The sequence below is a fragment of the Triticum urartu genome, chromosome 2, assembly GCF_003073215.2.
Source record: "Triticum urartu cultivar G1812 chromosome 2, Tu2.1, whole genome shotgun sequence".
Taxonomy (NCBI): Eukaryota; Viridiplantae; Streptophyta; class Magnoliopsida; order Poales; family Poaceae; genus Triticum; species Triticum urartu.
Genome location: NC_053023.1, coordinates 639,162,874 through 639,190,824, shown reverse-complemented (window position 1 = coordinate 639,190,824; position 27,951 = coordinate 639,162,874). Strand labels below are relative to the sequence as shown.

General features: G+C 46.2%; 2 protein-coding genes across 3 annotated transcripts; both read right to left on the bottom strand.

Annotated features, from left to right (window-relative positions):
- Positions 1–2,680: 2,680 nt before the first annotated feature.
- Positions 2,681–5,606, bottom strand: LOC125539351 (protein RKD5-like). 2 transcript variants are annotated; one of them, XM_048702790.1, is made up of 5 exons: positions 5,220–5,606; positions 4,862–5,138; positions 4,564–4,769; positions 3,244–3,473; positions 2,681–3,082 (listed from the first exon to the last, which is right to left on the bottom strand). In XM_048702790.1, the coding sequence occupies exons 1-5, from the start codon at positions 5,287–5,289 to the stop codon at positions 2,828–2,830; spliced, it is 1,038 nt and encodes a 345-aa protein (XP_048558747.1). In that variant the 5' UTR covers positions 5,290–5,606; the 3' UTR covers positions 2,681–2,827. The 2 variants fall into 2 exon arrangements, with proteins under 2 accessions (XP_048558747.1, XP_048558748.1); XM_048702791.1 differs by having other exon boundaries at positions 3,244–3,467; positions 5,220–5,596.
- Positions 5,607–12,727: 7,121 nt separating this feature from the next.
- Positions 12,728–18,099, bottom strand: LOC125539350 (protein RKD5-like). Its single transcript, XM_048702789.1, has 5 exons — positions 17,955–18,099; positions 17,545–17,821; positions 17,216–17,415; positions 13,290–13,513; positions 12,728–13,161 (listed from the first exon to the last, which is right to left on the bottom strand). Exons 1-5 carry the CDS (start codon positions 18,031–18,033, stop codon positions 12,928–12,930), a joined length of 1,014 nt encoding a protein of 337 aa, XP_048558746.1. The 5' UTR covers positions 18,034–18,099; the 3' UTR covers positions 12,728–12,927.
- Between the last annotated feature and the right edge of the window lie 9,852 nt (positions 18,100–27,951).

The following is a 27,951-nucleotide window of genomic DNA, read 5'->3' as shown; positions in this document are numbered from 1 at the left end:
AAAAAAAGAGAAAATTTATGTCCTTTTCTAATTATATAATAGCATTGCATGCAATGAACTAACCACTGCACGTCATGTTTGGTAGTCTTAAGTTATTGAAAGCATGCACGGCCCACATCTCTTATTGGTTGATATGTCACAAAACAAGAAACGAGGAGGGAGTTAATATACCGTGTCTAAGTGTTTTGAAATTATTTGATTTTCGTAAGGTGACTTACACACCTAGACGAAGGGAGTAACTAAAGAATACTCTTTGCAAAACTCACTCCCATTATATTGCAATATGTTAGTTTTTTTCCATATATCTATTTATTCAAAACATTTTATTTTTTAAAATGTGCGTCCAAATCTTGAATCATTTTCACCATTTGATTACTCGCATAGAGATCTTTAAAACTAGATTCCATATTGATAGGTTTTGACAAACTTTTATTTTTAAGAAAAAACCGAACAAAAGCAGACAAAAAAACAAACTGGGTGCATGTTTTTTTTTCATTTCCAAAAAAGGCATGACCGTGCCTCTTCGTGAAAACACAACCATGCCTCTCGCGGAAGTAAAACCATGCCTCTCACGAAAGGAAAAATATATATCAAAAAATGCGTTTTATTTTCGTTTTCGAGAGGCATAGTCATACCTCTTTGTGAAAACACAATCGTGCCTCTCGCGGAAGCAAAATCATGCCTCTCACGGAAGGAAAAAAATAATCAAAAAACACATTTTATTTTCGTTTCCGAGAGACACGGCCGTGCCTCTCACGAAAGCACAATCGTGCCTCTCGCGAAAGCAAAATCGTGACTCTTATGAAAGAAAAAAACAAAAACATATTTGTTTTCTCCGTTTCCAAGAGGCACGGTTGCGGAAGAAAAAAACAGAAAACACGTTTTTTTTTCTTTTACGAGAGGCACAGCCGTGCCTCTGGTGAAAGCACAACCGTGCCTCTTCCGGCAGAAAAAAAAACGGAAAACACGTTTTTTTTGCGTTTCTGAGAGGCACGGACGTGCCTCTCACAAAAGCACAACTGTGCCTCTCGCGGAAGAAAAAAAATCGCCTTTTTTCGTTTCGGAAAGGCATGATCGTGTCTCTCGTCAAAGTAAAACCGTACCTCTCGCGAAAGCAAAAGCATGCCTCTCGCGAAAGAAAGAAAACGTGTTTTTCATGCAAAATATTTTTTTTATTTTTTTGGGTCCAAAAGCTAAGAAAGACCGATGGAAAACCAAAAAGTCTAGAAAAATCAAAAAACCCCATTTAAAAAGCTGAAAACGCGTGTGAAAAAATAAAAAAAATCTGGAGGGCGCGCCTAGAGCACGACACGTGGCGATTTAACGCTCTCAGCCCACTCGCAAGTGATCGTTGGGAGGCTCCCGAAGGAGCGCTCGCCAACTAGTTGCTCTCCGTATTTGCGGGTTAAATCGCCTCAAAAATAAATCTTTGGGTTAAAATCCCCACACAAAAAATGTGGGTTAAAATTGTTGCAGTATTGGAGTGCGTCTTGCAGTTTCGGTCTTTCAGTTTCAGCCGTGTTCTAATGCTCCGAAGAACACTCCTCAAACCTAAATTGATTTAGATACTAGAGTGGTTTCATACTTGGATCATGATGAACAAATGTAGTTCCGTTAGGAAATTAACAGGCGAGCGGATTACTCCCTCAGTTTCGACCCAACACTAAAAGTAGCAGGTGCCCAATTCATCGAAACTATTGCAAAGCCAGAGTTAAATGCCATTTGAAAAGCAAAAGTGGAGGCAAAAAAAATCAAATTCTTTGCTTGGCTGCTAGCTCAAAATAGAGAGGATGTGAAGCTCTTCTTCAAAATCTGAGCTGCCATGTCCTCGCCGCTTCGGTCGACTTATTGGCCCTTGTGGTCAGGTCGTCGTGTGTGCCCCGTGTGGGGTTGTATTTAGGTTTTCGCCCAATTTTCCTTCAATTAACCAGTCAACTCTCTTCTTCTTAATCAATGAAAATGACAAAAAAGTTGCCTCGTTTAAAAAAACTAGAGAGGATGTGAATACAACGACACCTGCTCCCTCTGCGATCAAAGGATTGACACTGCGCTCATCTGAACTGTTCCTGCCCATTTGCAAAGGAAGTATGGCAGAAGATCATCATCATGCTCCCTAACAGGCCTTTAGCTTTGTAATTCATTTCCTTCTCTCTTTTTGTTTGCCCTAGGGCTTCAGACTTCTCTCTTGTAAATTCCTAATCTATAATGAAAAGACAGAGCACCCGACATTAGCCCTAAAAAGACACTAAAAGTAGCGAATGGCGAATCTTCTCAAAACCTTGAGGTGTTAACGGGACCGGTGGGTGGTTGCGATTATCAGGACGAAACTGGTCAAGAGTTTTCCCGTGAACTTACGGTGGTACAGGTGGGTTTTCGAGCTAGCCACGCCAGTCTGAACATGCATGATGGGCGCTTCTCACCGCGGCTGCCTGGAACTTCCAACTACAAGATTTATAAGACATTTTCGTCTGTAACTCTGAACTTGACAGTGGAGTTCCTCTATCCTCAATGTTCAGACTGAATTCCAGTTAGTTCACCTCAATGTTCATACTGAATTCCACTTAGTTCAGTCTGCCGGAACGGCCAGGGCGCCAACCATCAGGAGACAGGAGGCAACAGATGCACCAGTAATCATCTACTAGTATTATACTATTATCACTTACTGAAACAACACCAAGCATAACTCTGAGACACTGGCGGTAGATAGCTTTGACCATCTCTGGTAATATAACTCTGAGACACCAGCTCCTTGCTGTCCAAAGAATGAGCACTAGTTACACTTACACATGACATGAGAGTCAAGCCTCAGAAAGGATAGCAAAAGAAATCATTGACCGGGCAATCTTTTAGCTCTGTATCTCCTCTTGAAAACGTCCTCCCTAAACAGCTTGGTTTCAGCCATCAGGTCCAGGGCAGGCTTCTGCTGGATGATCTCCTTCTCGCTCTCCAGCAACCGCTTCCGCTTAGCCAGCGCTTGGATCGCCTCCTGCTTCTCCTTCTCCTTCTCCTTCTCCCTCTCCTTCTCCCTCTGCCTGCGAGTCTCCTTCTGCACAACATCTCCATCTGTGTCGTCCATCACAAACTGTAACAATGGACACAAAAAAAGAATGTGTTGTGTTGGTGTCAACAGGTCGGCACTACATGATCCACTGCTGCAGACTACAGCCAAATGTTGCACGGCTATGTTTACGAACAGAGATGAATGATCAAGCAGAGAGGGAGAGAGGGTGCTGCCAGATTTACCTCCAGATCACTAATCAGTGAATCGAGGGACTTGATCTTCCTGTGAGGCCAGCGGGGTATCCCGTATTGCCTGCATTTCTGCTTCAGTATGCTGACTCCGATCTTCAGAGCCCTGGATGCTTCTCTGATTGGAAGATGGAAGTACGGGGCTATGTCAGCTAGAGTGATGCTAGCTATGTGCTGCTTCTTGGCTCTCCGGCGTCTCTCAACATGTGCTGGAAGTTCTGCATCCGACATATGTAGATTGGGATCAGCATACTGAAGACGAAATGAAAAACATCACGGCGATGAAGACAAATGAAACAACACAGGCAGAATAGGACTTCAGATTTCAGAAGGTACGATACTTTTCAAAATTATTGAAATTGTCCATATATACGAGTATTTAAGTTCTTGGCAGGGAGAGCACGAAGTAGTAAGCAACAGAGAACAGACACACAAGAAGTTCCATGAGAAGCAACTGCAAGTCATTCCCTTGAATCATTTTTAGTTGCGGTTATTCAGATGCCAAGAGTCCATCTAATAGCTCAAATATGATTCCAAAATCTGCATGAGATCAACAATTGCCTTAAAAAGTAACATCACAAACAAATAAGTTTCATTTTGTACTTGCTTCACCTCATTTTTAACTTCCTATTTGGTACCAGCAGGATATTTAGACTAAGTTGCAAGCAAGGTATTTGCAGTTTGAAACTTCTGCAAACAAGAAGGTAGGGTTTCAAAGTTGATGCAAAATAGTCGTGTGAAATTTGAAATAGATATGTCCCAATAACATAAACTTAGTTTAATACAGTATTATGTATGACAACATAAGTAAAATTGGTGTCCAAAAAGATCCCATATAAAGGAATCAGTTTGTACACAGTATACACCATGAACTTGTTAAGGCTAGCTATAACCATCTTATCAAATTTATCTGTCCCAAAGAACTGTTATGCATCTGTCACCCTGAAAAAAAAAATCTGAACATGTGGTATATCCACATAATACTAATCAATTAGCAGATGGCCCATTGTTATTCAGGAAGGGAGCTATGTAGCTAGCAATGGTCATGCTAGGTGCATACTAGGATGCATTGGTCTTAAACAATATTCATATTCCTGACTCCCACACCCAAAGCTCTGTTTCAACATCCACACTTTCAACCAACTCATTCTCCTTTGTCAGTATGTAAAGACCAGTCTCTCAGTTTGCCTTGGCCGCACACCCAAACCCCTGATTCAACATCCACCTCACACTAACGACAGTGAGAACAACACTAGTGACAGCATCTACAGTTGTTAGATTTTGCAGGTGAGAATATGGAGGAGACGCAATCACCTTCACCAGATTGGGGATCCTCATCAGAATCAGACCCTGACTCTTCTTTAACTTCGACATCAGAAGTTTTATCCTCTGCTTCCAAACGGGTCGATTTCTCATCCGAATCACGTTTGACGAGCTCCGGGGCCTGTTGAAATTTCTGAAACTGATACACCATGTACAGGTCGTTGTACAGCGAAGGCACGCACACCAGCCCCGGGTTCCTGATGACAAGACAGACAAGAAACGACGCTGTCAGCCCTCAATTCGCAATCAGCCAGCGAGTTGTCACGGGAAGAATCGTGTGTACTACTACCGGAAGGGGCAGAGCATCGGGGGAGGCGTGGGCGGCAGCGGCACGGCGGCGATGGAATCGAAGGCCAGGACGCAGCGCCAGGCGCCCAGCACCTGGCCCTCGCGGTACGCCGGGCGGCCGCGCCACTCGACCGGGAGTATCCGCGGCGCGGCGGCGGGGAGCGGGACCTCGCGGCAGGAGGTGGGGGAGAAGGCGAACTCCCGCTCCACCCACCGGTCCCACGCGCACCTCCCTCCCATCGCGACGACCCTGTACCCGTGCACGCTCCGCACGGCGCCTGCGAAGGAAAAAAAAGCCGTACGTCACACACAAAAACGCCGTGCGACGCGAGCGGGAGGAGAACGATCGAGGGGCCGACCTTGGTGGAGCGTGCTGGCGAAGACGGCGAGCGCGGAGAGGGTGGTGACGGCGGCGGCGGCGGCGTCCATGGAAGCAATCTGGCCTCCGGGGCGGGGGAGGGGGGGAGAGCCGAGATTGGTTGGGTGGGAAACTGGAGGGGGGCGGCGCGCACCGGCGGGAGCGGGGTGAATGAAGCGGGCGGCGACAAGGAGGAAGGTGGGCTGGCCTGCCGCCGCGTGATGCTGCTGCGATTCAAACAACGATTGTAGCTGGGCGTTCGTCCGGCTCGATCGAATTCATTTTTGGAAGCTTGCAGTGCGCGCACTCCGCCAGATGCAGCCAGCCGCAGCGCGTAAAAGGCTTCCGTTTCCGGAGCTGCAGCGGCGTGGGTTCCAGCGTTATCCCTGTTGTCATGCGCGCTCCTTTCCGTGCACCGCCGTTTCCAGTGGAATTCACGGTGCCAGCGGGCACCACCTCGCGTTGATCAGCTCCCCGTGTTGTTGCTGCCACGGCACGGCCAAGTCCAGGGTTGCCGGTGTGTGAAAAGAGGGCCGGCCTCCTGTCCTGCTTCTCCAATGCTTGCTGGTCTCATGCGGAGAACCCGCATCTCACTCGCCTGCGCGGTCAGTTTCTAGTACCGTATCACTCGAAAAGGTGTGTGAGACATGCAAGAGATGACCCGGGCGTACGCAGAAGTATCGCGCTACAGGTGCGCGAACCGTTTCGAAATTTGTTTACGGAAGTGCCCTGCACACGATTGCTAACGTACGATTTGTGCCCGACGGGATGACAAGCCACACAGATTAAACAAACTAGGTAATCGAATGGTGTAGGAACGTTGTCGTGGGTGGATCGTGCGTGGAGTCATCGTGTGCATAGCAGTGTTCATTTATTTACCAACTGTTTGACGCTCCTAACTGACATCTTCGTGTAAATTTCAGCATCTCCCTTCTTAGGTGGTCAAATCTTAAAAAAAAAAATCACAATTGCTTACTACCACTTGCAGTATTTTTTATCCGTGGGACCGTGTCAGCGTCCTTGGCAAACGCAGCCTACCATCCAGTGGCCGCGAACCACCGACCCCACGACCAAGTCGTCACCATCAACAAAATCGAAAGCACCAAGGGCCCAAGCGGGTTTGCGTAGCCAGCTCACCTACGTTGTCGCTTATACACTACATCACGGAAAGGAGGGCGTCTAGCGGACCATGGCTTTGGCACCTGCGCCTTTTATTCATCCATATCCCATGTTCTTCCTTGCGATTAAGACCTTATTTCCCAAGCTATATCCATCAGTGAGATCGTTCTATCGAGGACCTACATCTGTATCTTAACATCCTATCAGAAATCACACGCCACCCTCTACTGGCTCACTTTGTATAGGCTCGCCGTCTTCGCCAAGTCCACAACCAGATCAAAGCCATTGAACCCTCGTCCAAGGAGTACCTCGAGAAGCTCAACACATCCCTCGACGAGATGCGCACCAATCAGCGTTCCAACACGAATCTCGTCAAGAGTCGGTCCTCCAAGATCGACGACTTGGTGGCATGATGCCTCAATCTCGAGAAGCGTGTGGCGGACCTCCGCATGGTGGCGGCCACACTCCACCAAGGGCGCTCGACATCTACAACAACTTCATCAGGTGAGGAGGTGAGGGTTGATGTCGTCACGCCCCCACAGTCGAGACTCTCGAGTCCTCTTCGACACCGGCCACAACGTGCCCATGGCTCCCTGCTCTATGGACCAAGACGTTGCACATCTACCAGGGGTGGCTTTGGTGTCCTTGCTTACATCGATGCTGCTCGGGCCAAAGGTTAGTTCGTTCCCTCGCCCTCAACTCATATTCTTTCAACCTTCACGCACATGAGTCTGTTACTTGACAGAATTAGGCAGGCACATCCTCCATTGCTTTTCGTCAATACTCACGAAAATCTACGTCTCTGGCAGACTCTTTGCGAGTAGTAATATCAGATGTTTGCTATTCAGGAAGCGTTGTGGATGCATATGGGTCCCTGAGTTTTTTCTTGCGTTGCTTATATTTCGTTGCAATATGCGTGAAAAACTTAGCTAGATTTGGTTGGGCATCATTTTAATCTTCTTATGTGCACCCAATTTTGGCATCAACTATGTGCGGACATCTGAGCAGTCATGAGAGTGCAACGCCTTCAAAATTGGACACGGTGTGCTCTCTTGCATTACTTCAGAAAGAACTGGGGGTCATGCCTTCACCAACCTTCCTCAATAGGCAGGCACACAACCACAGACGCGCAGTGGGCGTGTCGATCCCACTGCATCTTCCACGGGCTCGCTCATGTCCCTTGCGGTTACAGTCAATCGCCATGGTGTGGACGCGCCCCTTGCCGACTCCTCCAACCTCAAGGTGCTCTAGGATTGTCACCATGTGGGATGAGTGGTGAGGCCACAACTACGTCTGCCCCTGAAAGGATTGAGAAGTCGGCTAGAGGGGGTGATAGGAGACTGCAGATTTTAAGCTTATCTTCCAATTTAGGTAATGTAGATAAAGTAGATTCTCTAGATATGCAACTGGGTGAGTACAACCTATATGGCAAGGAAGAACAAAACAAGGTATGCTAGGCAAAAAAAACTAGATAGCAAGCTAACAAACATGCAAAGCAAGTAAAAGTGCAGCGAAGGATTATCCACAAGTGAAGCGAGGATGTGGATTTTACCAGTCATTTGCCTTAACATGGTAGTATTTGGAATTTGTGTCTCCTTCGAACAATTCCTTTTCATGAGATCTTTGCAGCCACTTTATTCCTTCTTATTTAAGAATAATTCTCAAAACATTTGGACAGTTCTGTTTATGAAGTATGTAAGTAGAATTTAAACAACTAATCTCTTCTAATTTATCTGGCATATCAATTTCCTCAATAAGATTTCTTATGTCTCCTATAGACAACTTCAACATTCCAGTTCCATCCTTTTAGAACCTTCCTAAGAGCTCTAGATCTAACATGTCATTTCTCTATTAAGGAAGAACCAGGGTAATGTTTATACCACACTTTCCTCACCACATCATCCAAGGCGGGCCTCTGAAACCAAACGTTTTCAAATTTGAAAACATATTGTTTTTTCTGTAAGTTTCCCTGATGATATGAGGAGAGTAGTGTGGTAAAGCAACTCCCCAGTCAGAGCATTGACATGAACTAGATTGGATTTCCCCTCCCATGATGGAGAAATCAAACCTTGTCCAATAATGCATAAGTGGGGTTCTCATGATTATTAGATCAGGTGTACTTTCTACCAACTAAACATAATTCCATCATTTCCCCTAAGGGGATTATTAAATTGAAAAGAACACTCCATTTTATTATAACCTCCAAGCTTCTTTGTATCACCAGATTTCATTATCATGTTAAAGTCACCAGCAATTAATAAAGGTCTATCGGAGTTTTTTTAGCAAATGCAGCAGGTCAACCAAAAAAACTGATTTCCCAATTGGTTGGGCATCACCATAAACAATGACCAGACCCCAACAAAAACCATCTACAACATTTTTAACAATCAACTTAACATAATATCCCCAAATCCATGATTATCCTTAACTAGAGTGTTGTTACTAATTCCCACCAAAATACCACCAGATCTACCTCTGGAGGTAGAAAAGTCCAATCAAAGTTGTCTTGACCACTTAAAACCAATAACTCCAGTGGTTAAAATTATTGTTTCATGGTTTCTTGTATACCCACAAAATCCTGACTATCCAATTTAATTTGTTCCTTATTAAATTTTCTTTTCTCAGCATCTCCAGTCTCCCTACAATTCCAAACAAGCCCTCTTGGCATTATTACTTACAAAAAAATTGATCACTAGGATTTCTTTTTTCCTCTTCCTTCGCAACATAGTTTTTTGCAACATCCTCAAAGTGAGAGATGTTTGCATTCACTCCACCCCCTCTAAAACCAGACATGTCTTGCCAAAGACATGACCCTGTCTAGAATAGGTATATCATCTTGATTTTTGGATGCAATCATGCCACTAAGCCTTTTCCCCTAATCTCCTCGGTTTTATTGTTATCCCCTTCTTTGCTGACCATCTCTATTTGTTTTACATCTTGTTGAATTCCCAAGTTAGCCCCCAAGCTCATAGATTGGGAACCTTCTCCTTCTGGATCTGATAAGATATTTGGACTTTTTCAGCATCCACATACCTGAATTTTCACCTCCATTTACAGAAACAGAGTCAGAAACAGGATTCTTCTCAGTATTTTTGACAACAATAGTTTTTTGATTGGTACAAAAGAAGATCAACCTCATCTTGTTCTTTTAAGTCAGTAGCCCTTTGCTCCAAGGCCATTTTGGTTCTTGTACTTGCACAAATGTGGCTTGATACCACTTCATCATTACTAGTTTTAGCTCTTTTTGAGTCTCTGCTAGACTCCTCGTTATGCTGGAAATCCACCCAATCTTCATATCCTTGTGACTGCCCATCTTCACTTTTAGACCATCCCTCATCCAAAACCATCTCCAGTTTCAAAGAAAATTTTGTAAACCATGAGACTTGGAGTAGTGAGCTTGGTCCATCTTGGAATTTTGTGATGGTCCACTACAACAACCTTAAGTCTGACCGGACATGATCCCTGCAAGGTATCCACCTCTTGAGTAAACCATTCTTAGATAACCTGCCAACAACCAAAGAGTCATCATTCTACAACTTAACATTAATAATGGCATTTCCTCCTTTCAAAGGCACCCAATCATAAACACCGACTTCACTTATTCTAACAGCAGAAGGAAAATTGACTAAAAAGGCCACATCATATACTATTTTTGCCTTCCAATCGAATCTCCAGAGATAGGTCTTAGCCAGGCTCTTGATAAGCATATCAACATCTATACCAAGATCACACCCACCCCTTAGCCTAACCAAGACAACTGCCTCATTTTTCTCTGATGCACCCAATTCCTATGCATGTACTGCCACAAAGCAACCAAGCCCTTCACCTCCAAATCCAACAAGTGTAGGTACATGTTTCCTTTGATGTAACCAGACACAGAAATCATGTATATGAGTTTCCTTATTGCAAACCACGCACTTCACTTTTGCTTCATAGCCTTTGGAACTATGCCCCTTAACACCACATCTATGACAGATAATCTTCTCTCCTGCAAGAATCTTTCCCCCCTATGCCCTAGGAGCCGCTGAACCTCCCAATAAGACTGCCCCAACAAAAATGGCTTTTTTTGACCGAATGTCCGCATCACCACTACCTCCCCCTCCTTGGTTATTAACACCACTCGACACAATATGCACCGGATTAGCTACATGTTGTTTCTGATCAGAAGTAGATGCATGAGGTATTCTTGTTCTGAAAAGGCGGCCTATGTTGGTACTGATTTCTTGCTCCTGGATTCCCCCATCAAAGGCCACTCATTATAATTGGAGTCCCGACACGGGTACTCAATGTTCTGGAAGTTGGTACCTTGGTGATTGCTTGTCGGCGGCCGAGATTGGTACTGTTGGTTCTGATCGAACTACCCTTGTTGATAGTTGCGGTTGAAATTTGTGTTCCCTCTTCCTCCACCTCCACCTCCATCACTTCTACCTCCACCCCCACACCCGGGTATGTATCCATCTCCCATATCAACATTCGAGCTACCCTGAACCCTAGAAAGGGAGGAGGAACAACACCAAAGATGGGAAAACAAGGAGCTCAGATGCGAGTTAGGGTTAAGAGATGGTGAAATACCACATCTCCCTTCCACATGCCATTCCGAGACTACTTTTCCCCCACCAGGCTTTGAGCCCATAGTCCTTTTGTCAGGCCTAGTGCGGCCCAAAGTGCGAACTGAGACAAGAAATTCCTCCCACAAAAAAAATATCATTGCATGAATCCCCTTCTCTATGTGTCAGAGATCGAGTGGTGAGCATCACTCCGGTTAGTCTGGTGATGTCGGAGAACGCACTCGACCATCTCATCTCGTAGGCAACCATATGGGCTCAGGGTCGTCTCCTACCTCCTCAGGCTTCCCAGGGACAATTTGAAACCAGGAACTAGAATCTCCCATCGAATTTGAGTGCGAAAATGGAATAGGATCACGCAAGCGACATGGCGTAGTGTTCACATACCTGAAATTCGGTGATAACAATTTTCCCAGGGATTGAGAATATTTACACCTCAAGCAACTCGTAATGACATCCATCCTCGCTTTGTTCTTCTTCAACTGTTTCTTCCCGGAATGATTCTATGCACGAATCAGAGCATCTCCCAAAGTGACAAGATATGGAGTACAGTTCTCCTGCTCAATCTCCTCTTCAGTGAAATCATCATCATCCTCCAAATCTTGTAATGCCCAAAGTTAGCCACCAGGAGGAGCAACATCAAGTGATCTGTGTGCACCACTCCCCTCTTGCCTACCCAGATTCGCAGGTGAGGGATCCAATACCACTGCACAACCCCTCCTCTTGGGGTCATCTAGGGTGCCACATGAAAGCATACAACGAGCCAACTCCGGCAACAGATAAGATGCGGGATCCATGGATCCGGAGGTGGTAGCGCGTTGGTGGGCAGAATGCCCACGATGCACTCCCATCTCCCCTTGCGTCTCGGATCTTCGGATCTCACCTCCTGCTTTGCCTAATTCATCATCTCTATCAGCAGCGTAGGTGGGCACCTCGGCATCCCGGTGCGCTCTGATTCGGTAGCCTCGAAGTAGATCCGTCGCGTCAGGATCTCCAGCTCCCATGGGCTAGCTGCTTGAACCTCTGATGTTATTTGCTATGATGGAGATGATGAAAAAGGAGAAACTTACTTGAAAAACGATGGTGGTCGAGTTCATCCGTTCCGTAAGCAGAAGGCGGACATCCTGACCAAGCCACTTGGGCGCAATCGCTTCCAATAGTTGTGCTCGAAGATTGGCACCGCGGCGCGCCTAAAATTGATAGGTGTCTTTTTTGTCAATGCTTTTTAGTTTTCAGTTAGTTTCTGTTAGGCGCACAAGGGCACGATTCGTTGCGTGCTCCGCATGAATAGGTAGTAGGCCTGCTGCACGACTTCGTTCGTGGGATGGCATGGGCACAATGTAGTTTGTTGTGAGCTTTGTGGCACGATTTAGGATCACTGAATAAAAGGGGAAGAAGAACAAAAAAGCAGCAGAATTTTTGCGCTGCACAAATTCCTCTGTTTCGTTTTTCTTCAGAGAGTGTTTCAGAGATGTCCGGCAACATTTCTCTGTAATCTGGAGTCTCTCCAAAATATGCCGTCTCAATATCAACTATCAATTGTAAATTCGGTGGGTACCATTCTTTTATCTGTATGATGGTATATTTTATTGTTCACTCTGTTACGATCTAACACGAATAATAGCAAACGGTGGATCTTCAGATAGCCTGATGCTAACAACAGGCTTAGAAGATCTCAAGACCTTTTGGTGTTTACCCCGAACTTGGCAGTGAAGCTCCAACCACAGCCTCTTTGCCATGCTCAAAACTAAATTTCGGGTCAGTCTGCCATAGCAGCCAGAAAGCAAAACCATCAGGAAACACAGGAGCACCAGCAACACCATTATACCACAACAGGGTCTGCGAAGAGGAGCTTAAGCATAGTTCAAGATACTGGTGGTACAACACGCCTCAGTCACCGTCTGTTGACACCAGGCTAACTTAACCGGATAGCTTTGGCCATCTTTGGTATCTGTCCAAGGAGTTCTCTACTAGTTACAAATGGCACGACAGCTGATTGTCTAGTCTAAAACATTGACGGAGAATCTACTCGCTCACTAGGGTTTTTGCCCTGTATTTCCTCTTGAAAACATACTGCCTGAACTGCTTGGTTTCGGCCATCAGGTCCAGGGTCGGCTTTTGCTGGATGGTCGCCTTCTCAGTCTCCAGCATCCTCTTCCGCTTAGCAAGCGCCTCGATTGCATCTTGATTCTCCTTCTCATCCTGCATGTGATCCTCCTGCTTCACGCCGTCTCTTTCTGTTTCGTCGTCAATCACAAACTGTACAAGTGGCAAAGTATGTGATGTGTTGGTGTCAGCAGGTCAGCACTACATCACACCGCTGCAGACTACATCTAATACTGCCTGATTAAGTCAAGAGGAACAGGGGGTGCTGCTGTAAGATTTACCTCAAGATCATGAATCAGCGAATCAAGGGACTTGAGTTTGCGGTGAGGCCAGCGAGGTATCCCATATTGCCGGCATTTCTTCTTCAGAATGCTGAGTCCAATCTTCAGAGTCCTGGATGCTTCTCTGATTGGAAGATGGAAGTACTGAGTTATGTCCTCTAGAGTAATGCTAGCTATATACTCCCGGTGGGCTCGCCTCTGCTTCTCAGCTGGTGCTAGAAGGTCTGCATCGGTCAGATTGAGATCACAGTCAGCATACTGAAGAAAAAAAAAGATAAGCAATAGTAAAATTCAGACATGAAACCGCACAAACAAGATATAACTTCAGAAGGTACAGTAATTTTAAAATTATTCAATCTATTTAAGTTCCTAGCAGGGAAGTACGAAGTAAGCAATGGAGTACAAATAGGCGAGAAGTTCCATAAAAAGGAACAGTAAGTTTCTTGGGTTACTGGAGAGTATTTTCACACCATTGTGCCCTTTTTAATTAGATAGAATAATTAAAATGTCACGAGCAAGAATTACAAGTCGATGAGTCAAGCGAGGTTGAGACTCATAGACCAACCGTGACTTACTCTAGACTACTGCCGGACTAGTAGCCATGGTACTGTAGTACTCAAACGACAGTACTCGGCTACTAATACATAAGTACATAGTATAGGGAGTAGTATATAGGAAAATACACAGGAGCTCCTGGGTGCTCCACCCCCCTATATGAATATTAAATTCAAAAATATCAGGAAAAATAAAAAAACCTAGAATTTGGGGATACCAAACCTGGGTGCCCAATCTACTCCCCTGTGAAGTTTCGTGAAAAATACCAGAAAACATATCCGTGGCGAAGAAAATACAGTCTGACCTACGATCCATCCAAACAGTTCCTATACATAGGACTTTTTTCGTCTTTTTTACTGAGAATACATTTCCTCATATTTTTTCACCAAACTTCACACGGGAGTAGATTGGGCACCCAGGTTTGATATCCCAAATTTTCAGATTTTTTTTGAATTTTTCTGGTTCGTTTTTTAAATTTAATACTCATATAGGGGGTTGGAGCACCTGAGTGCTACATATACTACTATATAGTACCGTACAATATACAATAAAAATTTGATGCATTGGAAATGAATGAAGAACCTGAGGCTGGGCCAATTGTAATATCCAATGGCCAGGGCCACAGGGGAGAAATCAAACCCAAGAAGGGAAGGAGAGAAGGAAGAAATTACTTGCTACAACAGCAGAGGAGTCCTTGCTTGCCATCGCCTTCAGATCCAGGAGGAGCACAGCAGCAGAGGGGCGGATCCAGGGGAGGAGCACAAAAGCAGAGGACAGCAAGGGAGGAGTACAACAGCAGAGGGGCGGATCCAGCGGAGGAAGAGGAGCGGAATGCTCCTGGCCACCGCCGGCGGCGGCGGCGGGGGGTCAGTGGGTGGCGGCGGCGGCCTTATCCCAGGTGAGGCGGACAGGCGGCTCGTTGTGGGGTAGATTGAAAAGCTAGGGTTGCCATTTTCCCCTTCCGCGGGCTTCTTACTTATCCATCAAATTGAGTCGATCGACTCAAACACGCCGACTAGTCTAGACTAGCCCACGACTAGTCGGTCCACCCCTCGACTCACAGAGCTAGTCTACACAAAGAACCTAGTCGACAATCAAATTGAGACTACTAAACTAGTCGCGTGACTAGTCAAGACTAGTTGTTAGACTCATAGAGTCAAATTTTATAGCTCAAATGTGATTCCAACTTCAACATAACATGAACAATTGCCACAAACAACTAATCGCACAAACAAAAAGTTGCACATTTTTTTGCTCAATGCAAACCTTTTGTTTTTCTCCGACAAAACGAAGGACTTACGCCTCGATGCATTTATAGAAAGAAAACAAAGGGCTTATGCCTCGATGCATTTATAGAAAGAAAAAGAAAACCAACAGGGCCTAGCCACTGTGGCTTTTTAGATGGAATGGCCAAGACACTCACGCTGCCGCACACAGGGCCCAAACGTGGCTGGCGGGCTGGGCGCGCACCACTAGCCAACTGGTTGACGCCCACTTCCTGAATTTATAGATACAAGATTTGTACATGCCTCAGGGAGGCAATTACAACCAACCCACACAACCCACAGAAACTAAGGAGGCTCATGTGGAAAAACAGGGTAAGCCCAGTTGGACAAGCCATTGACCAAAGAAGCGCCTCGGCCTTGTCAATCACATGCGACTTAACCCAAACCTTCACTTCACTTGTAACTTCCTAATCAGTAACCAGAAGGATACTTACACTAAATTGCAAAAATGTATCTGTGATTTGAGACTTCTGCAAACAAGTAGGGTTTCAAAGTCAACGCAGAATATTATACGAGGTTTGAAATTGTTAAGTCCACCATATACCGAAGCACCTTTTCCCATGTTTGTTGGCATATGAGAGAGAGAAGACTTACTATCACAGCATAATCTATTATCTGTTGGGGATCGGGTTAAAATATCCCACTGTAGACTATTTTCACTCTTTATTTTTCCAAAATAGCGAAGATAAGGCTCCAAATCAGTTGTGAGAAGTTTGAACTAGATGTTCTCATTTAGATAAACTTAGTTTCCCTGGAGGTTACAGATGGCACAACGAATATGTATATGTATATGACAACGGAAGTACAATCAGTGTTTAAAAACCCATATAAATATTCTTAATGGTACATTGTATACAATGGACTTACTAAACATAGCTACAACCATCTTACTAAATTTATATGCCCTACATCATTGTTATGCTATTGGTCTATCAACCTGTTTACCTTTTCATTTTCTCAGAACAAGCTGTCTATCCACATAATATTAACTGGTGTGGTGTCCCTTGTATTGTGCGGTTGATCCATGTACGGTTCACATGTCCGACATTATGTTTTATTCTTATCAACAGATTAATCTTCTCTCTTTCTCTTTTCCTCCTTCATGTGACTGTATTTGACATCCAAACATTCCAAATAAGCTAATTGTATTGAAACACATTTTGAGAAAACTTGATTGAAGTTTTTTATGATTCTGACACTACTATACTATTTCTTAGGTTATCAAAATTTATTACTCAAATCTTCTTTAGTTATTAAGGATTTCTTTAACTAAGAGAACACACATTTACCAAGCTCCCATTTTATCTGATTTTGTTGTACTATAAGCCAGCTCCAACTGGATGCTACCAATGAAGGGGACCCTTCACGTGGCTCGTATTGATCTTGTCATGAGTCATTCGTTTATTTCTATGATTTAGCTTGCAATATAGTGACCCTCTGCCTTCACTTCCTTCCTTTTGGAAATTTTATTGACGTCTCCCAATTTATCTCGCTGTTCATTTACAAGCACCGGAAGCCCTTCTTACTCTAGTTCTCCGATCGATTTGCTGAGCTCTGCGATTGGATAATTTTATTCTCTTTGTTGGTTTACTTGTTCCATGATGATTTCCTATTCCAATTCAATCAGGACTCTTATTTTTGGGTGGTAACCAAAGCTGTTCAATCATGGCTTGTCAAGTTTCTATAAACCTCAGCCAATATTCTCTGATTGATAAATCTAAGGCGTTGCTCCACTATCGTTATATAAGAACATACTAATAGATAGATTAATCAGGAGATAGCCCAATGTATTGCTTTTTCAGGGAAGGGGTAGCTATCTAGTCCGCCCATTGTCATGCTAGGAGGATAGGATGCATGGGTCTTACACAAAGATCATATGCCATATTCCTAACTCTGCTCTACCAGTCTGACCCATTCACTAAATAGAGATCTTCCTCTCAATTTGGCATTGCCCAAACCCCTAAACCCCTGGTGGAACATCCACTTCACACTAACGGCAGCGTTAATTAAAAACTCTTGCACAAGTACCAGATTCTGGTTTACATTTGATAGATTTCGAAACCACAGTGGAAGAGACGCAGTCACCTTCACCAAATTGGGGTGGCTCATCGGTATCAGACCCCGCCTCTTGCTTAACAGAAACTCTGTCCTTTGCATCCGAAGTGGTCAATTTCTCATCTGAATCGCACTGAACGAGCCCTGGAACCTTTTCTTCAACTTTCTGAAACTGGAACACCTTTGTCAGGTCGTTGTACAGGGAAGGCACACACATGAGCCTCGGGTTCCTGAAAAGGAAAATAAACGAAGTTTTCAGCATTCAGTGGCAATGGCACTCGCACATTAGGTTGGGGGAAGAAGCGGAAACTTGTGGACATCGAGGAATCGGCGCCGCATTGAGCTGCGCGTGATCGTACCTGAAGGGGCAGAGCACGGGCGGCGGCACGGACGGCGGGGCGACGGCGGCGACGAAATCGAATGCCAGGATGCAGCGCCAGGGCCCGGCAATCTGGCCCTCGCGGTAGACGGGGCGGCCGCGCCAATCCGCCGGGAGCAGGCGCAGCGCGTCGGCTGGGAGCGGGACCTCGCGGGCCGAGGTGGGGGTGAAGGCGAACTCCCGCTCCACCCACCTCTCCCAGCCGCAGCCCCCTCCCTTGCCGGCGACCCGGTAGCCGTGCGCGCTCCTCACGGCACCTGCATGGGCAGAGGAATGTCACACACACGGACACACTCACAAACGTCGCGCGCCGCCACAGCCCGCGAGGAGGCGGAGGAGAAGAGGTGGAAAATAAAACGATTGAGAGGGAGAGTGGGGGCGTGGGCCGACCGCGGTCAACGGTGCTGACGAAGACGGCGAGCGCGGAGAGGGTGGAGGCGGCGGCGGCAGCGGCGGCGGGGGCTTCCATGGGCCGGGAGGATCTGGGGGGCGAGCTCGGGGTCGGGGTCGGGGTCGGCTGGCTGGGGGCGGGGCGGGGCGGGGGCTGGGGGTTGGGGGTCTGGGAGAAGGGAAACTGAAGGGGTTTTGTTTCTTGTTGTTATTTCCAAACCTGGGCGGAACGGAGGGAGGGGAGGCGAGGGCCCCCCGGCGAAATGCGCTGATGCTACGGTTTTTGGATGCATTTTGCATGTTTTTCTTTTATTTATTTTAATAGAAAAAAATGAAGAAGAAGTCAGTGTGGGTTTAAACCCTCCTCCCCAATGTGCTGTCACAGCCCATAAACCCTCCTGGCTATTTCCGGGCGCTGTGGTGTGGGTCCCGCTCAACAAGGAATAAACAAACAAAAAAAGAAGCCAGTTTGTGTTACTCCCTCCGCCGGTAATACTTGTCATCAAGATAAATAAAAGGAGTTGTTTGCTACCGAAAAACTACATGTGTTTTTTTGCCGTGTGAGTGAATGATGAATGAGTGGGTGAAAAAATCCAGCTGCACGCTGTGGCCTCCGGTGACGCCGGCCCTCGCAACGGCCTCTGGGCGCTTGGACTTTTTTGGCGGATGCTCGGCCGGTCTCACGCGGAAAGTAGGGTGGGTCTAGTGTGACCGTGTGGTCATGTCAGCTCAGCGGCAGCGGGTCATCGGGGGACGCGGGGGGAGAGAGACGACGGCATAAAGCGCACGCGACATGCAGGAGCAGGAGGGAAGCCGGGCGTGGGCGGGCGAGGGTCCGTCCGTCCGTCCGTTCGTCCGTTACAGATGGCTGCCGCACAAACACCCACCGGCGGGGCGTCCACGTTTGCCAAACAGCGCCAAGAGAGAGAAACCGAGACAGGGGAGCCTTTCACGAGAAGGGGAGGGGTACACACCGGAGGACGGCCGCTCCTTCAGTCAGGTGTGTTGTGGGACGGGACGAGCCCAAACCCTATTTCTGCCCCAACATTGCCAAAAGGAGCGGAGACCGTAGGTGCATATTACCAGCACTGTAGCGGCATTTTACCTTTTGGTTGCCTGATTTTACCCGGTTTTTATTTACATTTTCTCGTGTGTGATTTGTATTCAAGCGTGTTTTATTATGTTCGAGAGTCTATACCAGAGGTTATGGAATATACTTTTGTTTAATACATTTTTCCTCCGTTATCCGGTAAAGTAGTGGAACCTGACCAAATATCGACCCTATAAAAAAAGGTGCTCCCTCCGTCCCATAATATAGTGTGCATTGGTTTTAATGCCAGTCAAAATTTATAAACTTTGATAATTTATCATGAAAATTATCTATATCTAGAATACCAAATACATACCATATGAAAATATACTTCGTGACGAATTCTAATGGCATTAGATTGACTTTAGCCTACAAAAATGTCTTATATTTTGAAACGGAGATAGTATCTTATATGTTGATGTTTTTTTCTATAATCTTAAGCAATGTTTACATGGTTTGACTTGGAAAAATACCCTAAGAAAAACTATATTTTAAAGCGGAAGGAGTATATTATTGTTTGAAATTATGTATAAGTGGTGCACCACAGTGACTTAGAGCATCTACAATCACGATTAGCTAATCCAAGCCTCTATATGCCTGCGGAAGCGTCTGGACGCACTCGCTGACAGTGATTGGACAGTCCTCATTCCCCATTGTCTACAACCGCAATCCCCCTACCGAATACCTAATTCCATACAATGCATGCAACAACGTAGATCAAGATCGAGCGACAAATATTGATGACATGTTTCATCGGACATAGTTTGAGACAAAGACATTATTCACCAGAATCTACTACATACAAAATATCTATATAGATATCTAACGTGGTCGGAGAGGTGGAGATCACCATTTTGGGCCCTTGCCCTTGCGGCCGGCGGCGCGATGGTCCATCTCCTCTGTGTACGCGTCCGCGATAGGAGGGTCTTCATCGTCCGTGCTGGTGGTGCTGCTCTCTGACGCCAACGAAATGTAGCCGAAGAGGTGGCAGAGGAGTCGTTCTTGCTCCTTCGCGTGGCAGGTGGCCTTGGCGGCGGTGGTCTCCTTCTCCTGCACCACTGCGTCGAGGTGCTCGGACGCCTTGAGCCCGAGGCAGAGCGCCTTCGCGTTCTTGCGCCGGAAGCCCCGCGCGTCGGGCTCCACTGTGGTCAGCGATCTACGCATGACCTCATGGAGGAGCGCCTCCTCCGGGTCGACTGGGACAGAGCGTGCCTGCTGGCGGGAAGAGCCGGACTTCGCCCCAGCCGCCGCCCGCTACTGCTCGCGTTGAGCCTCCTTCGCCTCTGACTCTAGCATGCGCATCTGCACGGGATCCGCGGGCACGAGCACCTTTAAGGATCGATATAGTTGACTAGAGGGGGGGGGTGAATATGCAACTAACAATTTTTAGCTTTTCTTTACCAATTTAAACTTTGCATCAAAGTAGGTTTTCTAGATATGCAACTAGGTGAGCAACCTATATGATGCAACAACAACAAGCACACAAGCAAGCAAGGGATACAACACAATATAAGTTTGCACAAGTAAAGGTAAGAAATAACCAAGAGTGAAGCCGGTGGAGACGAGGATGTGTCACCAAAGTTCCTTCCCTTTGAGGGGGAGTACGTCTCCGTTGGAGCGGTGTGGAGGCACGATGCTCCCCAAGAAGCCACTAGGGTCACCGTATTCTCCTCACGCCCTCACACAATGCGAGATGTCGTGATTCCACTATTGATGCCCTTGGAGGCGGCGACCGAACATTTACAAACAAGGTTGGGGCAATCTTCACAACTTAATTGGAGGCTCCCAACGACACCAAGAAGCTTCACCACAATGGAATATGGCTCCGCGGTGACCTCAACCGTCTAGGGTGCTCAAACACGTGCTCGCCCTACTTCGCCATCCAGGAAGCCTCAGGAGTGATGACCCTCTCGGACCCGCTCGACACGTGCTCGCCGAACGTCCTCAAGATCCTCTTGGCGCGCCGGCGACTCTCCTTCTGAGCAACATGGGACTTGTACTGTCCCTTGGCTTGCATGCAGAACAGAGCCTTCATCTTGTTCTTCAGCTTCTTAGCCCAAGTGGGCTCAGAAGATGGGGGAGAGTATCCATCAGAACTGTCCTCATCCGCCTCCTCCTCCTCAAGCTCATCCTCATCCACCTCCATCCTAGCAGCCTCTGCCTCAGTCCGGGTAGTGGTATTAGCCCACTTGCTCTTGATGCGTAGCTTGATGGGCTCATGACGAATCCAGTTGGGGGCAACAAACTCTTCATTGGGATAGAGCTGCTCCCAAGTCCTTGAGATCAAGAGATGCAGGTAAGGTCCATAGATGGGTACCTTACGGTTGAACACGACAAACTGCAGCTCACACCACATGATATGTGAGACATCAAGTGGTTTCGTCTGTTGAAGACGCGCTTTCTCACAAATGAGCATCATGTCCACAAGATAAGCATGCACCTTATCCTTGTCACCAATGCGCGGAAAGAGTGTGTTGCGGAAGATCCGGTGCATGATGTCAAGGAATGGATTCAGCACCCATGTCTTCTTGTCAATGGCAAGCTTCTTCTCAACAAGGTATGGCTGAAGCTTGTTCTCGTTGGCCAACTCGGGGTTGGCATGTGGGCGAACACCAACGGGCGCATTGAGCCCCTCATCACGAACGTGGAGCATTGCCATAAACTCTTTCCACTTAGCAGTCATCCTCTACCCATTGGTCATCCATGTCATGTTGCGCTCCTCATCCGTATGGAAGTGAACTGATGCAAAGAACTGAGGCACGATCTTAGGGTCAAAGTCCATGTGGAACATGAGAAAATCCTCAATGCCAAACTGCTCTATCAGGTCCAGAGTCTCTCCAAAGTAGGCCCTGTTGTTGTCCTTCCTCATATGAACCATGTAAATTCAGTGCACATCCACGTAGATGTTCTGCTTGCCCTTGATCACATCCAAGAAGATAAGATTATGTTGCTTGGTACAAAACAGATCATTCCCTCTGAAATTCTCATGGGGCTTCACGTAGGGGTTGATCTTCCAGCGAGCAATAAACTCGGCTAGAGGTATCTCATCCATGCCCATTGATGGCTCCTTGGTCTTGGTGGCGGTGGACTTGGTTCTGCATTGGGGGGCATTGGAGCCCTCTGGAGCCTCCTCTTGGTTGCGCATGCGCTTTGATCCCGTGTCACGGCTGGGATTCGAACGACGGACATTGGAACCGGAGCCACCACCTATGACACACCACACAAACAAGAGAAAAATCGAGAAGGATTATTGCAAAGACGAGGGCCAAAACCAAATGAAACAAGCAAACACGAGATTTGGAAGGACAAAACAACATAGTTTGCAATTCTATGGTAGTACCGGACCGGCTTACGGATGTAAAAAATTGAAGGAAATATGCCCTAGAGGCAATAATAAAGTTGTTATTTATATTTCCTTATAGCATGATAAATGTTTATTATTCATGCTAGAATTGTATTAACCGGAAACTTAGTACATGTGTGAATACATAGACAAACATAGTGTCACTAGTATGCCTCTACCCGACTAGCTCGTTGATCAAAGATGGTTAAGTTTCCTAGCCATGGACAAAGAGTTGTCATTTGATGAACGTGATCACATCATTAGAGAATGATGTGATTGACTTGACCCATCCGTTAGCTTAGCACTTTGATCGTTTAGTTTACTGCTGTTGCTTTCTCCATAACTTATACATGTTCCTATGACTATGAGATTATGCAACTCTCGAATACCGGAGGAACACTTAGTGTGCTATCAAACATCAAAACGTAACTGGGTGACTATAAAGATGCTCTACAGGTGTCGCCGATGGTATTTCTTGAGTTGGCATAGATTAAGATTAGGATTTGTCACTCCATGTATGGGAGAGGTATCTGTGGGCCCTCTCAGTAATGCACATCACTATAAGCCTTGCAAGCAATGTGACTAATGAATTAGTTACGGGATGTTGCATTACGGAACGAGTAAAGAGACTTGCCAGTAATGAGATTGAACTAGGTATTGAGATACCGACGATCGAATCTCGGGCAAGTAACATACCGATGACAAAGGGAACAACGTATGTTGTTATGCGGTTTAACCGATAAAGATCTTCGTAGAATATGTAGGAACCAATATGAGCATCCAGGTTCCGCTATTGGTTATTGACCAAAGATGAGTCTCGGTCATGTCTACATAGTTCTCGAACCCGTAGGGTCCGCACGCTTAACGTTCGATGACGATCGATATTATGAGTTTATGTGTTTTGATGTACCGAAGGTAGTTCGGAGTCTCGAATATGATCACGGACATGACGAGGAGTCTCGGAATAGTCGAGACATAAAGATTGATATATTGGAAGCCTATGTTTGGACATCTGAATGGTTCTGGGTGAGTTCGGGCATTTACCGGAGTACCGGGGGGTTACCGGAACCCCCCGGGAGTATATGGGCCTTACTGGGCCTTAGTGGAATCAAGGAGAGGAAGGCCAAGGTGGAGGGCGCGCGCCCCTAGCCCAATCCGAATTGGGTGGGGGCTGGCCCCCCTTCCTTCCTTCTCTCCTACTCCTACTAGGGAAAGGAGGGGAATCCTACTCCCGGTGGGAGTAGGACTCCCCTAGGGCGCGCCATAGAGAGGGCCGGCCCTCCCCTCCTCTCCTTTACATTACTAGGGAAAACCTTATACACAAAACTTTAGCAGTAGCAAGGGTCAAAAAAGCACGCTGGTGCTAAGTAGCAGTAGCGCTCCTTTGCAAACCGCGCTGCAGATAAATTTCTAGCAGTAGCGCGTCTCGCCCTAAACACGTTACTACTACAATTCCCACGGCTTAGCCGATAGGCTACACATAGTAGTAGCGACCTAAATCGAACCGCGCTACCGCTAATTTATTTGTAGCAGCGCATTTTAATATAAACTCGCTACTGCTAAAGGATATAAAATTAAATGGAAAGCAAATAGAAAGGTAATTGAAAATGAAAGAAATAGAATAAGGTGAAAGGAAAAAAATAAAATGTGAAGAAAACTAAATGAAAAAGGGGAAAAAGAGAAAGGAAAGCAGTAGCGTGTATCCCAGAACGCGCTGTAGCTAACCTAGCAGTAGCGCCTTTTCTGGAACGCGCTACTGCTACTTCTGACTTAACCACGGGGTTCATCCTTCCCCATGGCCACTTCCCCCAAATCCAACTCTCCACTCTCGCCGCCGCCGTTGCCCGTCGGCCGCCGCGCGCTCTTCGCACACCCTCTACGCCGCCCCGACCCCAGATTCAACGCCGCCCCCGCCCCCGACCTTCAACGCCTCCCCGGACGCCGCCCCCGACCCCGACCTCGACCCCGCCGTCCGCCGCGCGCCCGAGCCCCGACCTTGACGCCGCCGTCCGCCGCGCGCCCGAGCCCCGACCCCGACCTCGACGCTGCCTGCCCCTCGCTCGTCGCAGGCACCCGAGGTGAGCACGCCTGCTCCTCCCTCTCCCCTATACCTCTGCCTAGGGTTTCTTTATTTTTTAGTTGCATCAAATTAGTTAGCGTTCATGTAAGGGTTGAAACGAATCGGATGCGGATGCGGCTCAAATGAGTTAGGGTTCATGTAAGGGTGTGGAAACGAATCAAATTTCTAAGATGAATCATAAAACGAGTAAAATTTGACCACTTATTTCACTTTATAGTTGGATAATTGGAATATCCGCTACCACTTTCCACCCCTAGGTTTATCAAATTAGATGGTAATTAGGGTAGTAGTTCCTAGGTACTAATTAGTTAGTAAGAACTTGTTGCTATTTTTATTTATAGTAAGTTTATTTTTAGTAAGAACTAGTTGAATTAATAGAACTAGTTAGTAAGAACTTGTTGCTATTTTTTTAGTTAAAGCAATTTTTCTCACATCGACGTGGACGATGCCTATCCCGCATCCTTGTCGTTGAGTCGGCGGAGGACGACACCTGCTTGACCAGATGGGCCATGTCCAGGACTGGGCTCCGCCGGGGTGGTACTGGGAGGCGCTACCTACCGGGGGGCGCAGGTTGGTGAGGAGCCAGCCTGTCGTTGACCCGAACCTTCTTTGGTGGCGGTTGCGTGGGCCAGTGACGGTCCAGAGGCTCGAGGACTCCGCGGAGGTGGTGCGTCACCGTGTCAGTGAGGAGGACGCGCACGTCCATCGCTACTTGTTTGCGTTGGAGCACAGGTTCTCCAATACCTGGCAGGTTCTCCAGGGATCTCACTAGAGCTATGATCCCGTGATGGTTCCTTCTCTGTGGGTGTCCACCGCCCGCGCCGATACCCGTCGTGTGCTAGGGTTTTAGTTGTATTAGTGATGTTATATGTATGACACTATTTGGGATGTATTAGTGATAATATTCGACGATGTATGGACACATGAGATGATTTACTTTTGCTTATTGAATGCATGCTAATTTGAGTCTTATAAGATATTTTGAAATGTATATATTGTGTTGCTCAATATCCAAGTGGCCGGTCATGTTTGCAGGTCACACCTCCGAGTGGCCTATGTTTTGCCGAAGTGTTGATTCATTTCCGTTCCGGCAAATTTCAGGTGCTCGATATGTCCTATTTTAGCAAAGGTCATGCCGAAATTTTCCGTGAATTTTGGCATGACTTGTGCCAAAATATGTAGGAAATATCGAGTGCCCTAGATTTGTGTGTTGAGTATCCTGGTAGTTGTCTTCGATCGATTTTCAATTAATGTTTTAACTTTGAACATAGGAAATGTCTGATGATGAAAAGGATTTCAGTATTTGCAAATACTGCGAAGACGAGCGCGGGCTGTGCGACAGAATCTTCATAGATGATGATAGGCGCTTCAGCATCAAGCTGGACGAGAACTTCGAAGTGGATACAGTAAGTCACAACGACAAGTCTTTTTTCGTAATTAAGCATGACATCTGCTTCATTTGCTTCAACTTATATTTTTTTACTATTGTACTAGCGTATCCCCTGCCATGCAAGAGTTTTTGTATTGGATAAGATAGGTTTCAGTCATACTATGGAGGTAAAGAAAGTTTACTTGAAGACCGAGCATGGTTATATTTTCCACGCAAAATTATACAATTCAGACGACTACACCTATTTTGGATGCAAAACTTGGCGAGCACTATGCAAGACTTATGCATTTGAGCCTGATATGGTTATCACCTTTGATATTCGTCCGGAAGATGATATTGAAGGTAATACCGACATCTGGGTCGATGTGCAGACTTCTCCAGTTATATCATTATGTAAGTTTCTCAACCATATTTATGTCTTTGATATTGTTTATTCAAAAATAGTTGACAACTAATTTGTATTGTCAGCTTATTTCGGTGCAAGCAAACATGTCCAGGGCTTGGTAGACATGACCTACTACTGTCCCGAGGCTGAACTCAACTGTGAGGAGCTAAGTCATTATGTTTCATGGCTTGAGGATCTTGATACTGTCAAGACAAATTTTCTTCCTGCATTTAGAAATGTTAGTACTGAAAACGTGCGACCAATAGTGTTCGTAATGAACTACGGTCACATCTATTTAGGAAGGATGGTAAGATTTTTACTATTTGTCCTTAGTGCATCTTTTCCATACATTATTTTTGAAGCTAAACTTCATTGCTAAGTATGTTACCATACGATGTTCTTCAACAGGGACTCCCGATGAATGTTGTGCCTTATGGGATCGAGACTAAAGGTACCATGAGTATTATTAGCTTACGGCCAAGATATCCTACAGATTACTTTAGTGCATTCAAGATTAGCGATGGATGCTTAATAGTGCAAGATTGGACCAAATATGTGATGGGGGAGCGCAGACAAGTACTAGGGGGCGGCAAACAGATGCGCTACCCACGATTAGGAGACAGGTTCATCTGCATGCTCCAACTTGATCAAGGAGGAGAGCTACACATGTTTTATGTTATTTTACCTAAGAGAGAGCAGCAGGAGTGATTAGCTAGCTAGAAATGAGTTTGAGGATGATGTGCTACACTATTACTATGATGATAAAATAGCTAGTGTTGGTGGTAATGACTATGATGATTATTATTAGCTAGTGTTAGTGGTGATTAAATAAATACTGTTGGTGGTAATGACTATGATGATGATTAAATAGCTTGTGCTGGCGGATTAGATTCAAGTGGAGGCAACATGTGGTGCACATCGAAAGTACTACTAGTCCAAACTAGATCAAGTTTGGATTAGTAGTATACTTTTGACATGCACCACATATTGCCTCCACTTGAACCTAATCCACCTTCATTTGACACACTGTTATTGACATAATGATGTAAACCTCATAACTGGTATTGTACCAATATTTGTCCTATGGCGCATAAATACACTAAAAATAAAAAAATAAAAAAAGAATACTAGTAGCGATGGCGAGAAAACACGCTGCCAGTAGTTACATTAGCAGTAGAGCGGGAGTGAACAAACGTTGCAGCTATTTGCCCTAGCAGTAGCGCGTGCGGGCACACGTTACTGCTAAGCAATAACTGTAGCGCCTTATTAGTAGCGCGCCTACCTGCGCTACTAGTGAGCACAAAACCCGCGCTGCTGCTAGCCTTTTCCCTAGTAGTGTTATATACGGGGGAGGAGGCACCCCATAGACACACAAGTTGATTGTTTAACCGTGTGCGGTGCCCCCCACCACAGATTTCCACCTCGGCCATATCGTTGTAGTGCTTAGGCGAAGCCCTGCGTCGGTAACTTCATCATCACCGTCAACACGCCGTCGTGCTGACGAAGCTCTCCCTCGACACTCAGCTAGATCTAGAGTTCGTGGGACGTCACCGAGCTGAACGTGTGCATATCGCGGAGGTGTCGTACCTTCGGAGCTAGGATCAGTCGGATCGTGAAGACGTACGACTACATCAACCGCGTTGTCATAACGCTTCCACTTACGGTCTACGAGGGTACGTAGACAACACTCTCCCCTCTCGTTGCTATGC

Excerpts from the sequence above, each read along its gene's own strand:
- LOC125539351 (XM_048702790.1), bottom strand. The coding sequence starts at position 5,289 with ATGGACGCCGCCGCCGCCGCCGTCACCACCCTCTCCGCGCTCGCCGTC. Across the intron at positions 5,139-5,219 it reads CGCCAGCACGCTCCACCAAG|GCGCCGTGCGGAGCGTGCAC; the intron begins GTCGGCCCCTCG and ends TTTCCTTCGCAG. Across the intron at positions 3,083-3,243 it reads CACTGATTAGTGATCTGGAG|TTTGTGATGGACGACACAGA; the intron begins GTAAATCTGGCA and ends CCATTGTTACAG.
- LOC125539350 (XM_048702789.1), bottom strand. The coding sequence starts at position 18,033 with ATGGAAGCCCCCGCCGCCGCTGCCGCCGCCGCCTCCACCCTCTCCGCG. Across the intron at positions 17,416-17,544 it reads CCCGTGCTCTGCCCCTTCAG|GAACCCGAGGCTCATGTGTG; the intron begins GTACGATCACGC and ends TTTCCTTTTCAG. Across the intron at positions 13,514-17,215 it reads GCCACCCCAATTTGGTGAAG|ACCTTCTAGCACCAGCTGAG; the intron begins GTGACTGCGTCT and ends TGACCGATGCAG.